The sequence below is a fragment of the Talaromyces stipitatus genome, genomic scaffold (genome assembly GCF_000003125.1).
Source record: "Talaromyces stipitatus ATCC 10500 scf_1105507295515 genomic scaffold, whole genome shotgun sequence".
In the NCBI taxonomy this organism is placed as follows: Eukaryota; Fungi; Ascomycota; class Eurotiomycetes; order Eurotiales; family Trichocomaceae; genus Talaromyces; species Talaromyces stipitatus.
In genome coordinates, this window is record NW_002990118.1 from 2604654 (window position 1) to 2619322 (window position 14669).

The 14669-nt window shown below is 45.4% G+C and overlaps 7 protein-coding genes across 7 annotated transcripts, besides 2 other annotated features; 4 read left to right on the forward strand and 3 right to left on the reverse strand.

Annotated features, from left to right (window-relative positions):
• Positions 1-82: 82 nt before the first annotated feature.
• On the forward strand, positions 83-3268 carry TSTA_050050 (fructose-2,6-bisphosphatase). The gene is made up of 4 exons (XM_002485475.1): positions 83-287; positions 1484-1556; positions 1606-2192; positions 2258-3268. The coding sequence occupies exons 1-4, from the start codon at positions 231-233 to the stop codon at positions 2906-2908; spliced, it is 1368 nt and encodes a 455-aa protein (XP_002485520.1). The 5' UTR covers positions 83-230; the 3' UTR covers positions 2909-3268.
• A 218-nt stretch (positions 3269-3486) lies between these two features.
• Positions 3487-3512: a sequence feature (AT_rich).
• A 46-nt stretch (positions 3513-3558) lies between these two features.
• TSTA_050060 (pogo transposable element, putative) lies at positions 3559-5415 on the reverse strand (the record flags this gene model as incomplete). Its single annotated transcript, XM_002485476.1, has 3 exons — positions 3559-4304; positions 4386-5085; positions 5140-5415. The coding sequence occupies 3 exons, from the start codon at positions 5413-5415 to the stop codon at positions 3559-3561; spliced, it is 1722 nt and encodes a 573-aa protein (XP_002485521.1).
• Positions 3757-5343: a mobile genetic element.
• Positions 5416-5743: 328 nt separating the features above from the next.
• Positions 5744-7375, forward strand: TSTA_050070 (uncharacterized protein; the record flags this gene model as incomplete). The annotated part of the gene is made up of 4 exons (XM_002485477.1): positions 5744-5780; positions 5803-6499; positions 6555-7261; positions 7317-7375. 4 exons carry the CDS (start codon positions 5744-5746, stop codon positions 7373-7375), a joined length of 1500 nt encoding a protein of 499 aa, XP_002485522.1.
• An 85-nt stretch (positions 7376-7460) lies between these two features.
• On the reverse strand, positions 7461-8665 carry TSTA_050080 (short-chain dehydrogenases/reductase, putative). The gene is made up of 2 exons (XM_002485478.1): positions 8212-8665; positions 7461-8140 (listed from the first exon to the last, which is right to left on the reverse strand). The coding sequence occupies exons 1-2, from the start codon at positions 8517-8519 to the stop codon at positions 7570-7572; spliced, it is 879 nt and encodes a 292-aa protein (XP_002485523.1). The 5' UTR covers positions 8520-8665; the 3' UTR covers positions 7461-7569.
• Positions 8666-9437: 772 nt separating this feature from the next.
• TSTA_050090 (ubiE/COQ5 methyltransferase, putative) lies at positions 9438-10262 on the forward strand (the record flags this gene model as incomplete). Its single annotated transcript, XM_002485479.1, has 2 exons — positions 9438-10041; positions 10067-10262. Exons 1-2 carry the CDS (start codon positions 9464-9466, stop codon positions 10260-10262), a joined length of 774 nt encoding a protein of 257 aa, XP_002485524.1. The 5' UTR covers positions 9438-9463.
• A 434-nt stretch (positions 10263-10696) lies between these two features.
• Positions 10697-14665, forward strand: TSTA_050100 (vacuolar morphogenesis protein AvaB, putative; the record flags this gene model as incomplete). The annotated part of the gene is made up of 3 exons (XM_002485480.1): positions 10697-12287; positions 12341-13349; positions 13398-14665. The coding sequence occupies 3 exons, from the start codon at positions 10697-10699 to the stop codon at positions 13930-13932; spliced, it is 3135 nt and encodes a 1044-aa protein (XP_002485525.1). The 3' UTR covers positions 13933-14665.
• On the reverse strand, positions 14299-14613 carry TSTA_050110 (uncharacterized protein; the record flags this gene model as incomplete). The annotated part of the gene is made up of 2 exons (XM_002485481.1): positions 14299-14432; positions 14457-14613. The coding sequence occupies 2 exons, from the start codon at positions 14611-14613 to the stop codon at positions 14299-14301; spliced, it is 291 nt and encodes a 96-aa protein (XP_002485526.1).
• Positions 14666-14669: the final 4 nt, after the last annotated feature.

A 14669-nucleotide genomic window follows, 5' to 3' on the forward strand; every position in this document is an offset into this window, starting at 1 on the left:
GGTCGCTCCGAGTTCATTGTACGTCACTACTTCAACCTTCTCTTGGCGGCCGTCGCTCAACAAACCCACTGACCGAACAAACATTCTTTTTCGACGTCAAAATCAACTTCTCCTAGTCGTGACCACACCTGATATCCGATTATTCCCCCAGACATCGACCCTTGGAGCCTCTTCTTCCTACGCCACGGTGATATCCTACCTATACCCTCGACTCCAGTCTTTCATCCATAATGTCGTCCGGGGAATCTGGTCGCACAGAATCGGCCAGCAAGACTTTCTATGCTAGCGTAAGTAATTCCATTTGCTTTTCAACTCGGCCCTGAAATACATGTCTACCCTGTCTCGTTCGGTTTTCCTTTTCCTGTCACGTTATGTCTCCCTCCTACTACCGCTACTTCCGGGGTATACACCCCGCATTATCACCTATGGCCTAGTCCTCGTGATATTCGATTGTTCTTTGCGAGGTTTATTTCAGAACATCACATGGTTGGCATGGCAGAAAAAGTCGGAGTCTTGGAGAAAGCCAATGAATGAATTATGAGCACGTCAAGCAGTGAATGGAGTTGGGAGATGGTTATGCGTCGCCCATTTACCCGAACAAATTTACCCAGACCAAAACCGATGAAGCTACCCGCCCTACGGTGGATGACTACAAATTACCGAGGAATTCAGGTCTAGAGCTCACGCCATACCATCAATCCATCATAATCTACTCCTATTCTAGCCGGGTTCAACTCGTGGTGGTCTGCTTCGTGCTGTCCATTATCGGCTATCCTCCGCCTTGTCTACCCGCGAAACAACACGTCTGGCCTCGGTGCGACTTCGTGCCAGCATCGACGTTGCTTATTCTTTATTAATCGCCGCTCGTGTCGTGTCAGATGATACTATTGTTTTGAGAAGTTACTCTGGTGGACTACAAATGCCCCATAATTCTCAACAAATGACAACGGCCTTCGTGATGGGTCAATGGCATTTCGACGTTGTTATTCCCCCTATATCTTCTCACAATCCACGCCGGAGCCACGTACCAGATCCGACCTTTCAGTCGCGCAGCTTCGGGCCCCCGTCCTACGTTATGATCCATGAACCGCAGGTTTTTGAAATTTGAACATCATATGGTTCAGTTTTGTTTTGAAGCTGAAAGCGAGTCGCCATTACCCACCTTCGACCTTCGTCTTAGTTGAGAGAACATCACTGTGTTTGGCTCGTGAAGCCGACCTCATGGGGCTCCAGCTTTACCCCAACCGAATGTCTCACGACACGATCAACACCATGACCCGTCTAGCTGGCACTGTCAGCTCAAATAACCATCGCTTTCACATTCCTGTAATGATGATTCTATCCCTTTCACTACTACCGCTCCTGACTACACTGTGTCGAATCATGTTTTCTTCCAGAACCCTTATTCGTTGACTTGCACAATGTGTTTTCAATCACGACTACTCTCTATTCCAAAATATGGCGACTAACGGTTTCTCAACAGTCCGACGATACGAAAATATGTGTTGTTATGGTTGGATTACCCGCCCGAGGCAAGAGTCTCATTGCGGGAAAAGGTCGGTGTTTATCCCTGCCAATTTCGTGATTATGACTGACACCTATTAGCTTTGCGATACCTCGCCTGGGTCGGAATCTCCGCGCGCATATTTAATGTAGGAACATACCGTCGAAAACTGTCGCCTCATCCTTTAGCCAACTTTTTCGATCCACATAACCCGGAAGGCGAGAAAATGAGATGGGCTGCAGCTGAGGCTGCTGTGTCGGATATGCTGAAATGGTTTAAAGAATCCAATGGTGTCGTTGGCATTTTTGACGCCACCAACTCTACAAAACAGAGACGGGCTTGGATTCATAAGACTTGCACTGAGGCGGGAATTGAGACCCTTTTCGTGGAGTCGTCGTGCGACGACGAGGAGATTATAATGCATAATATACTCGAGGTCAAGACGACATCACCCGACTATAAAGGACAAGATCCAGAGGTAGCGGCCCAGGACTTTCGAAATCGCATCCGCAATTACGAGAAGGTTTATGAAACCATTGACGATGACGAAAAATCCTACACCTACGTTAAGCTGATAAACGTAGGATCTACGGTTATTATAAATCAGATCAAAGATTACTTGTCAAGTAGACTTGTCTACTACATTCAAAATCTCCATATCAAACCTCGGTCTATTTGGCTATCTAGGGTATGTTATCTACTATCTCATATTGATTGCTTGAGAATGTTTCAAATATTAATACATGTCCATAGCATGGCGAGTCGGAATTCAATTTGACTGGAAAGATCGGCGGTGATTCTGATATCTCTACACGCGGAGAAGCATATGCACGCGCACTTCCTGGCCTATTGAAGCAATCCGGCGTTCCTCCTGGTGCCAAACTCACTATATGGACATCAACACTGAAACGTACAATACAAACGGCACGTCATTTGGCTGCAGAGACAGGATATGATAAGCTCGAATGGAAAGCTCTGGATGAACTGGATTCTGGTGTTTGCGACGGATTGACATACGAAGAGATTGCTGAGAAATACCCCGAAGACTTTGCCGCACGAGACGAAGATAAATATAACTACCGTTACCGTGGTGGAGAGTCATACCGTGACGTCGTCATACGATTAGAGCCTATTATCATGGAGCTGGAACGCAGTGACAACATTATAATTGTCACCCACCAAGCAGTCCTGAGATGCATTTATTCCTACTTCCATAATATGTCCCAAGAGCAGAGTCCGTGGATGGAGGTCCCGCTCCACACATTGATCAAACTGACTCCCAGGGCATATGGAACAGAGGAGCAGCGCTTCAAAGCCAATATTCCAGCGGTATCCACGTGGCGGGGCAAGGGCTCCTCGGCCAAACATCAAGACCCAGTTGATGGCACTCAGCCAAACCATTGATCTATCCGAATGATAGGTTTAAGACTCGATCTTCCCCTGTGCATGCTATATAGCCGACTTGATCTCAACTCTATTCTTGTTTATTTCCTCTCCCACAGAAATATTTGCTTAGTGCCAGCAATGGTCACCTTCTTGCTGAGCTGGATCTCAAAATGGCATGGCGTGGCGTTGGATTTGGACTGTACATACGAGTTGCATACATCAGATGTACTGAAGCTTTCTTCTGTATTGTCAATATGGCGAATCAACATGTTTAGGTCTGTGCTACTACTTTTCCCGGAAGGTGAATACACAGGTATACTAGTATAGTCAGATTGCCTCTTATTAGGCGAGAATAATATATGACGGATCAATATTTGCACAGATTACCAACCTATAATTTGTTGTAGCTATGTGCTTCATACCTTAATAATAATACCTTCTCGTTGGAAGAGTTCAGTGAAGATGCGAAATAGTCACATGACCCGTGGAGATCTTTGGCGGGACGGATACCGTCCTTCACCGCCTGATAGCCGTTACTACCTGATGCCCGATTTTGGCGGACCACCAGATGAAATATTTTGAAAATTTACAACACCATATAATAATAAAATATAATAATTTTGTAGTGTATTAGTAAATAAGATACAGGAAATCTAACAGTGTCAATTTTATCTAGCGATAGCGTACAGGAAGCCGAATCTTCCGCCCCCTACGATTTGTAGCAATAACCTCCTCAATAACCTCTTCTTTGGCCTCATTACTGCTTTTCGGCTTGGATTGCTTCGAATTTGGGTTCCTTTGATTCGTAGGGGCTTGGTAGTAGTGAGGACATCATTTTGAAGCTGTAAATCAGCTAACTTAGCTAATTTTTGCTCCTCCTTTTGACGTTCCTTTTCCGCAGCCTCTTGTTGGCGCTGTTCTCGCTTTTTTTGCCGGATTTGAGCCTTTTCAATCCTTTCCAACTTTTGGGCTGCAAGCTTTTGTTGAAGCTTTTTATCATCTTTACGGGCTTGTCCTTGCGCGGTATTCTTGTCTTTTTGAAGTTGTAGATCTCGAGCTTGTTGAACCTTGGAAGGGCTAAAAAAGATAGCACCACCTTCTTTTTCCGAATGTAAATCCAATAATAATGGCTTTTTCTTGTTCTGGCGCTTTTTGAGATTGACAACAGTCCTTTGTAAGCCTTCAACTTGTGCTTTAAGCAAGGCGTTCTCAGCTTGAATACGATGCACCTCATTGCTCAGCTTTTTTGACTTTTTATCATAAACATCGTTAACAGCTTCCTTCACAATCCTTGAAAGATGTCTCCAATCCTCTGGTTGGATAATTGAAGCTGTAGATCCACTTGATGAGGGCCGGGATTGAGGACTTTTGGTAAAACGTTGTATAACGTACTCAGGATTGAAAGGATATAACCCTGTATTTTCAAAGGCGGATTTGACATTGTTGAATGTGAAAGATGATATCTAAGCTGCCCAGAAAAGCCGAAAAAAGTCACGTTTAGTAAGTCGTGTTAATCCTTGACAGTCATTCAAAAATTGCTTCAATTCTTCCGAATAAGCCTTGGAAAGAGGTGAAAATAAAGCGACGTCAAGAGGCTGTAAAGTATGGGTTGCATGAGCTGGAAATATTGCCAATAATATTCTATTCCTGTCACAGTATTCAATAAATCGCATGTTGACGTGAGAGCCATGGCCATCAAGGATTAAGAAGCGCCACCCCCTGCTTGCTTGAGATTTTGTTTCTTTATCAAAAACATCAACTAGCCATTGATATCCAATCTCGTTATTGGTCCATCCTGACTCTGAAACTGCAAAAAAGCATCTTTGTTCTTTAGGATTGAAGTCTTGAAGCCATGAATCCTGGATATTGCCTGATTTTGCCATATAGATTAAACTAGGCGATATAGCTCTTCCATTGGCACAAATGCAAGCAATTGTAGTTATCCATTCTCGATTTCCATCCTGAAGAAACTGTTTGTGGCCTCCTTTCTTATATTTGCGCCGAGAAAAGATTCTCTTCTCTTTTGTCATTATCCCAAGCATAAAGCCTTTTTCATCCATGTTATAGATTTGTTCTGGAGCAAGATTATATTGCTCAATTTTCCGACCAAGAAGCTCAAAATATAACGCGTATTTCCATGCTTTATCTGCATTTTTCCTGTCCATGTCGAGGCCCGTGGAATAGCGAGAAATAACCTGGTCCGAATGAGATTAACCAGCGACTAACCCAGTTCTTTCCAGGCTTTCTACCACATATATCTCTTGCAAAATTTGCCAGCATCGAATTCGTAGTGGTAGGCCTTTTTCGGTAAGATGTTTTATCCATCTTATAAGTGCTTGAGATTGACCTTCGTTCAATAGTCGTTGATTGTTGTATTGTGCTTCTTTTGGGCCCGTAACCTTGCGAAAATGTTTTCTAAGATTTGAGGGATCAACACCATATGTTCTTGCAATCAAAGCAACATTACGCTTTTCTTCTGGCTTTAAGGAATGTAAAGGTTCAAGTGCAAGCTCGTATTTATCCATATTGGTTGATTTATCGCGCTTTGAAATAGACGCGATTTTTCGTGTTTTGAAGCAAAATCGGGCATCAGGTGATAACGGGTATCAGGCGGTGAAGGACGGTATTGCTTGACTAGATCGGTTAGTTAGTTATTTTAACAGAAATATCTCCCTTGGAGAAGCAAACCACTCTGTAAAATTAGATGGAGAAACGTAATAAATCTCAAGCTGCGCGTTCATGTCTGCAGTGCCGGTATGCATACATTCGAACTCGATTCTTAAGAGAGGCGGTCTGGATACTTACTTTCATTTTTAGGACGTTGAAGCGAAAATGTTCTCGAGATCTTCCATCATGTTCCCTGGTACTATTTCCAAAGGGCTTTCGAGAAGTACTTTTATATGCTAATGGAGGGTTCCAGTGTCTACGACTGAGGAAATCATGCCGCTATGAAGATGAAAATGGTGATCAATTATTCACGTATCGAAATGAAGGTACAGGGACGAGACTTCTGTTGTCCCTTGAGGTAGCTTTATCTCAGTCCCGGTATTTCCTAGACTCGGGGCTGTGCCAACCAATCTCTTGGAATTCAATAGCGAGGCCATCGACACCTGACGACATTCTCTGCCTTCTTGGTTCTCAGGAAGACATCGATGTAGTCTACAGTCTCTTCTTTTCTGGGATACACCAGTGGCTTCCTATCCTTAGTCCGAAGAAAATCATCCAGAGACTGCGTGATGGAGTTTCATGTTTTGATGTGCACTTCTCATTGTTGGTGCTGAGTATGAAAGTACTCGGCACGTCTCCTAACAAGCTACCGCAAGTCATTGCATTCTCCCTTTATTTAAAAGCGAAGGAAGTTGCCGGTGAATTAGAGACCCGTGGCCTCGTCTCACTAGAATTACTTCAATCTCTGACTTTAATATGCGTCTACGAGATTGGACATGGTCTTCATCCAGCTGCATTTGTTCAGGTTGCTCGAGTGGCAAGATTGGCTATGCTCATGGGGCTTGCGAACAGAGACAAAAAACAGCTTTTTGAAATGCCGGATACATGGACTGCAAGAGAAGAGGAAAGGAGAATATGGTGGGCTATCATGTTATTAGACAGGTATGAGAGCGCAAATATGATCCAAACTTTCGACAATGCTTAGATAAACTCGCAGATTCCTGAACCTTGGTGTTACGGGCTTACCTTTGGCCACTCCTAAGCCGACAAATAGGGACTTACTTCCCTGCACCGAGGATGGATGGGACAGTGGTCAAGTAAGTATCAACTACCCTCTATTTGTTGACCGCATAGAGGCGGATCTGCCCATTGGACTTTTCGCCCACACGTGTCAAGCCGCACATTTGCTGGGGAATGTGATCCAACACCGTGATGGGGATCCTCAGTTCACTGATCGTCAGTCCATCCTCTTAGAAGCGGTTCAGCTTCATCAAGCTCTTGTCTCGCTAGGGACATATTTAAACGACAAAATTCTCGTGGAGAACGACTTTGAGAAGAATCATATTTTTGCTTTCGCCCTTGTCTGTTCGGCTCGATTCACGCTATACGACATATATGGATGCAATGAACATGATTCTACATCTCGAATAGCAGAAGAAATCTCCATGCAGCAGACCTCTTTAATCGGTCTGTACGAAGTAGTCGACAAAATGGCCTATGTCTCACGACAGATACTACGGTTCGCTTCAGTTGCAGATGATAGAAGCCTTTTTCAAGTGAATCCTTTATTCTGTCAATGCATTTACCTGGCTATTACTGAATGTGCCTGGATTTACCGGGAAGAAAAGAGTAGTGATAGAGCTGCTCAGCTGCGCGAGATGATTGAGATCTTGCAAGCTCTCGGTAGGGTTTGGAGAACTGTTGGTATGTGGAAGGTCCGTTATAAGAATGGAAATATTCTAATGCGATTGGTATACAGATGGATTTATGGAGCTGCTGAAGCAAGACGGTATACTCTTCGAGATTGGTCATACATAGGGAGGCGTGGATGTCTTCGAGATGTTAGAGTCAGACAGAACCATTTGATTAATTGACTCCACGGATCTGGCTTATAGGCGGTACATCGACATGAAATTTCAATCTCGAATTTTTACTTGGTAAATCTACTCTCTTTGAATGATTCAATACACGAATTGGTTTGATTGACAATGGCCGTAGTAGGCTACATTTAACTAGAGAGCAGTGCTATCACTTTCTTCCAGTACCTTTGCTACCTGAAGATCTCGTTGTACACTTTGCACTTTATCGCCAATGATCTCGACTGCATCAGCTCCGATGGGGAGCCTGAAAATTTTTCTTCCACCCAGGAACCCACCTGCCATAATGACTTGAAACAGATGATCCACGCCCTTTTCCGGATCGCCGGGTTGCTTTTCATCTGCCTGCAGAATTCCAGCATATGCTTTCTCGGCAGTACTGCCTTCATATCCAGAAATCACATCCTTTGGAGCTCGAACGAATGCGTTGGTATTCAAGAAACCAGTTCTGAAAGCCCCGAATTCCGCCACAAGAACCGAAATACCAAACTCGGCAACCTCCTTTGAGAGAGACTCAGACCAGGCTTCGAGTCCGAATTTGCTAATAGCATACACGCCATTTGCTGCGTCGCCGCGCATGCCGACGTAACTGCTCACATTCACGATCATCCCTGACTTTCTTGACCGCATATTGGGGAGGACAGCTTGGGCAACATGAAGTGGGCCGAGAGTGTTGGTTCTCAACTGCTTCAAGACTTCTTCGTCCCTACAAAGTCATATCATGTTAGTACGTACTCATACATCTTAAGACGAGTCAAGCTGTTGCGGTGGTCTTACGTGAATCGTTCAAGCGGCCCAAGTGCGGCATACCCGGCATTGTTCACCAGTATATCGATCTTGCCATAAATTGACAGAGCCTTTTTCACATTCGCTTCTATTTCCACTTGTTGAGCTGAGGTGTCCAGCTCAATAACTTCCAAGCCTTTTCCCATTAAGGGCTCGAGGGCTGCGCGTGATTTTTTCCGACTCCTGCAGGTACCAATGACCTTATGCCCTGCCTCGAGTGCGCGTGCCGCAAGAATCTTTCCAAGGCCTGCGGAGGACCCTGTTATAAGCCACGTGAGCTGATTGTCGTTACTCGCCATTATGGATCAAGGAGATGAAAAGCATAGAAGAGAGAAGGTTAAGAATGAATAGATGCACGGGAAGATCAATTCATATCGAGGGTTGAGACGACTTATTTATACCTCGCTCAAACGTTGGAATCATGGACCATGTCGTCATTTTCATCATTTCACAGACTTTTCCTATTCTCCACATGAAGATGAGTTATGGATGTAATATATCAGTCGTGCAGAAATTCGAGCGGACACGAGCGGACTGGAGCGGCGGACCTGAGCGGGCGGCATACTAGCCCTAACTTGAGTCATCGTACCTACATACAGTATACTCCCAAAACTTGTACTCCTCAACCCAGGTAACATATGCAATGGAAGCCCTCTACTCGCTGATTATTCGCTCCCTTTGTAGCCTGTTTCTGGGTAATTTGTGCTTATATCCAATTTCGACATCCACATGAGTCATACATGCGGCTGGCTCTGGTCAGTCAAGTGCAACAAATGTCTCCTTTCCAATAGATGACTACGGAGAATAATTGAACTCTGTCTGGGTGGAGATTTATAAACAGGAACAACAATCTCATGTAGCAACCAGGCGAAGCGAGAAATATCATCCGTTCCAATTGAGCGATACAAGCCACAATGGCACTCTACTGTTTGCTTATGGGAAACCACTCCATAGATCGAACAGCTTTCCACCTAAGCAGCACACTGTCATCTGGAGAACTAGATCTGATTCTGCGATAGTGAAAACATTGTCATTGCAACGAGATCTAAGGTTAATATGATCTCCGGAGCTCACACCCTGCTGCCTTCGGAGTTCAGCTTCGGTTCCAGCCATCTTCGGAGATGAGAATGACCTCGGATTCTGGCAACACAAAACATAAAGCGTCTAGTGCCTTATCAGCCATTTCGTACACGCATTCTCATTTCAGCTTTCTTAACAAACCAGTTTCAGACATACACCAAAGATGTCTCAAAGCTACACAAATGATCACTCACAAGCCGTTCTCCGGACGCACTCCTGGCGCAACGCGCCTAACTCCGCATCTTACCTTCTCCCTCACCTGAAGCCGACCATGAGCATTCTCGACGTCGGATGTGGTCCAGGCTCGATTACAATCAGTCTGGCAGGAAAAGTACCACTTGGATACGTTGTAGGTGTGGAAAACGTACTTGATCCACTAAATGGAGCGAGGGAGCTTGCCAACTCTGAGAAAGTGTCAAATGTTAGCTTCCAGATTGGTGATATACACGACCTTCCTTTCCCCGATGATACTTTCGATATTGTTCATGCACATCAGGTCTTGCAGCCTATTGCCGATCCGGTCCAGGCCTTTAAGGAAATGCGACGTGTAATCAAGCAAGGTGGAATTGTAGCAGCCCGGGAGTGTGTTTCGTCAACAATATACCCCGAGTCTGAAGGCCTTACGGCCTGGCAACAGCTTGGCGACCGGGTACGAAGAGCGAAAGGAAACCACATAGATGCAGGAAGCCATATGCATGTATGGGCAAATGAAGCAGGGTTTCTCCAGGAATATACAAAAGAGTACCGGATCCTGGTGTTTTAGTAGTTCTGACGAGCGAAAATATTGGGGTGGATTGATGGAAGAGAGAGCCAGATCATCTGGGTTTGCAACAAACGCAGTCAGGGAAGGATTTGCGACTCAAAAAGACATGGAAAAGATGGCAGTGGCATGGCGAGACTTTGTGCAGGATGAAGATGGCTGGGTTGGACTACTACATGGACAGATTCTCTGTTGGAAGTAATGCCCTATATTGCCACCGGCCAAGATGAGAAATCGTCAATTGTCCCTTAGATCACTATTACAGACCATTTGACATCCTTGGCTGTCGTATATGAATTACTGATATGGAATGCTGGGATATGTGGTGTAGTGAATAGGCTAGATTATATAGGTGATACGGGCGGTGGCAGAGTATATACCCTAACCTAGAATAGTATAGAGCTCCCGCAGCTAGATATATGCCCCACACATCAGCTGAAGCCATTTCATCATTCTATTGCTGTAGTTACCATCTCTGCAGTACCGAACACTGGACGACAGTTCGCAACACTTCTTCGCGCGGCCGCAACCAAGCCACAAGTTCAAAATGCTTGCCTGCTCATAGATCATGACTGATATAATCAGTGGGAACTCTCTGTCAAGGCGCGATACCTTGACCCCTTCCTCTCCATAGCTATGTTATCCGCCTTTAAACCGCGACCGCTCGTCGAACTTAAACAACGCGACAAATCCAAGATCGAATCGATTCTCGCGTACGGTGACCGTTTACTTGTCGGCCTAAACAATAGTAACCTCAGGGTATATAGAGTCAATGAGGCTACTGAGACTCCTAAAACTGCCGAGGGAAATGGTCATACACCCGAGAACGCCGCAAAGGACGAGCAGGAAGAGTCTACAGTGAAATCGGTCGACCTACTACGCGAATACGAGAAATTTACCCGGTATAAAGTCGAACAATTTGCATTCATTAAAGAGGCGAATATCCTAGTTGTGTTGTCTGGTGGTTATATTTCGCTGCACGATTTGCAGAGCTATGAGCTGCAAGAACAGCTTACGAAAACCAAAGGAGCAAGCACATTTACCGTGACGTCGAATGTCATTAATGATGTGGAGAATGATTTACCGTCGATCGTGTCCCGTCTGGCTGTGGCCGTGAAACGCAAGATTCTCCTCTGGACCTGGAAGGACATGGAATTAGGTCCTGACGTGACGGAGATCACTCTCGTTAGCGGAATAAAAACCTTGACATGGATATCCGGGACAAAACTGATAGCGGGTCTGGGCTCAAATTATGTTTTAGTGAATATTGAGACCAAGGAGACAAATGACATCGTTGGGCCTGGAAGCATCGGAGGCGGGCATGGACAGGAATCAAGCCGATTAGGCGGCGTCGGAGTCGCCAGTATGAGCTACATCGGGATGGGAGGGATGGTACCAAAGCCTCTAGCCACTCGATTAAGTGAAGGTCAGGTTCTTCTAGCCAAGGATATCAACACCCATTTCATCGATAGCGAGGGCAAATCCTTAGGGAAACGACAAATACCATGGAGTACCGCTCCCGAAGCTCTCGGTTACTCGTATCCGTATCTTCTGGCGTTGCAGGAGCCCTCAAAGGGAACACTGGAAGTTCGAAACCCGGATACGTTGTCTCTTTTGCAATCGATATCTCTCCCTTCTGCTAGTCTGCTCCATATGCCACAACCGAATATTAGTTTGGCGCACGCCGGGAAGGGATTCCTAGTAGCTAGCGACCGGGTTATCTGGCGGATGGAAGCTTTAAGCTACGATGACCAGATTGATGCGTTGGTTGAATATGGGTATCTAGATGAAGCAATTAGTCTCCTCAATATGCTTGAGGACGCACTTTTGACGGACAAAGCAGGTCGATTACGTGAAGCACAATTGCAAAAGGCCCAGAAACTGTTCGATCTCAGAAAGTACCGTGATTCGCTTGATCTGTTTGCGGAAGTCTCAGCACCTCCTGAGGTTGTCATAAGACTCTATCCAAAGGTCATTGCCGGGGATCTATCAACTGTCGAGGAGGACACAAGTCAATCTGATGATGAAGAGTCTACCACATCTAAAGGTCAGAATGGAGTACAGACAGTCACAGATGTACTCGCTATAGAAACTTTATCTCCTGCCAAAACTTCTATGTATGCGCCGTCTCTCACTTCATTTCTTCGTACTAGAGGTGAGGAGGGCAGTGATGACGGTAGCATTCGAGGGAAATCAAGTGAAATCTTAGAGACAGATAAAAAGCTGGGTATGTGAAGGTCCGAGTCGTGTGATTTGCCTATTACTGACAGCTTCGAACAGAAGGAAAAGATCTCAAAAATGCAGTACGCGAGCTGCAAGGTTATTTAGCAGACGTCAGGCGCCGATTTCAAAGGTTCCTCAATCCAGATGGCTCTCTACGTACTGAATCCTTACACCAGGACGGGGCGAATAACGAATTTCTAGAGTCTGTGCGAATGTTACTCGGTCTTTCGCAAGATGTCAACGATGTCCAGTTTGGGGATCGTTTACGAGAAAGTGCTAAACTAGTTGACACAACACTATTCAGAGCTCACATGTATGCTACACCCAGCTTGGCAGGGTCTTTATTCCGAATCGCCAACTTCTGTGATCCGGACGTCGTAATGGAAAAGCTAGAGGAACAAGGCCGCGACACCGAGTTGATCGACTTTTACTACGGCAAGAAGATGCACCGCCGGGCGTTAGAATTGCTCCTCAAGTTCGGCCAAGCAGAGGCAAAAGATGGAGAAGAAGAGGAGAACTCAATGACAGCACAGCTCCGTGGTTCGAAACGGACAGTTGCTTATTTACAGCATTTATCTTCGGAGTACATTGATTTAATTCTTGAGTTTGCAGAATGGCCTCTACGGGAAGACCCCCAGCTCGGTATGGATGTCTTCCTGGCTGATACTGAGAATGCAGAGACATTGCCTCGACATCGAGTCGTTGAATTCCTTGAGAAGATCGATGTCGCCTTGGCGATTCGTTATCTGGAACATGTTATCGACGAGCTGAATGATTTGAGTCCGGATTTACATCAAAAGCTGTTACACCTCTACCTAGATCGCCTAAAGTCCTACGAGAAGACCAACGAAGAAGAGAAGGAGACGTATATTCTCTGGCAGACAAAGTTCTTGGAGTTCCTGAAATCAAGCTCTCAGTATTCTCCAGCGAAGATGTTGAACGTTTTGCCTCGCGATGATCCGAATTTTTATGAAGCTAGAGCGATTGTGTTTAGTAAGATGGGACAGCATCGGCAGGCATTGGAAATCTATGTGTTCCAATTGAAGGAACATGAAAAGGCCGAAGAGTGAGTTTGACGCATTTTCTTTCATGAAGTATATCTCACACAATTTAGGTATTGCAATCACATCCACATCACAGAGGAGACGAGTACGGCCGAGGTAGCTCCATCCCAGCGTCTAGCGCCCACAGATGCTGACAACACCAAACCAACAATCTATCTAACATTGTTATCCTTGTACCTTTCTCCTCCACATGGCTACAAAGCGCAATACGGCCCAGCATTGGATATCCTTGCCAAGCATGGGTCTCGACTACCCGCAAACTCGACTCTCGATCTCATCCCTGAAGATATCGCAGTGCAGGAGCTCGAGTTCTATTTCCGCAACCGAATTCGTGCTGCAAGCTCAATTGTGAACGAGGCCCGCATTGTCGCGAACCTAAAAAAGGTGCAGAACATAAAGACCCAAGCTCAACTTTTGGTGGGAGAGGGCCTCCCGAACGATAATAAAGCCCGGAGTCGACATGTGGCAATTACCGATGAGCGCGCATGTGGCATTTGCCATAAGAGATTGGGTGGGAGCGTCATCAGTGTGTTTCCAGAGTACGTTCCTTTTGCTATCATAGACTGTAACGAGGACGATCACTAACACCAGATATAGCAGTAATGTTGTTCATCTTGGCTGCGCAAATCGTTTGACGTCGAATCAAGTGGCGCCGTGATTATTTTCTCGCTCGGTGCATTATATATCTCACACGTCTCATCATAAATTCATACCATTTGACTCGGGATTTTTTGCCTGTTTGTTTTGTTTCTGTCTTTTGCATGTTTCTAGCATGAAGTCGTGTAGATTTCTTCCGTGTACAGTTGATACCCAAATTGGAGAGGAGTTGTTTTGTCGAATATCAATGAAAAATCATATAGATGTCGGTTGTCGGCGACTCTGAAGCCTGAAGCAAGAGCATAACCAGTGTAGGAAAATTCCTCTCTATTCCTCTAAGTGCCGTCGTATTTTCTAGGCATCATCCTCAACATTCTCCTCCCCGTAATTCTCCTCTTCCTTCGCTTCTTGTTCCGCATCCTTGCCTGTCCCTTCTCCGGCCCTTTTCTTATCTTCTTCCATCCTCTCGGTAAGGAACACGTTTACTTCTGCTTGAACGAGAGTAACCAAACCACGTAGTTCAGAGAGGTAAGCCTTCTTCGCAGCGACGGATTGTTGTGGGCTGTTCGTCTCCAAAGATGCGGCGATCTTATGACGGAATGTGTATGAGGTGTGCGGTGGTTGGGAGGAGGAGTAGGCTGCGGATATTGCTGGTTTATGAGTTGTCATTTTGTTGTTCCAATTTAGTCCTGTCTTTTGAAAGTAATGCAGTCCAAAGTGAAGTA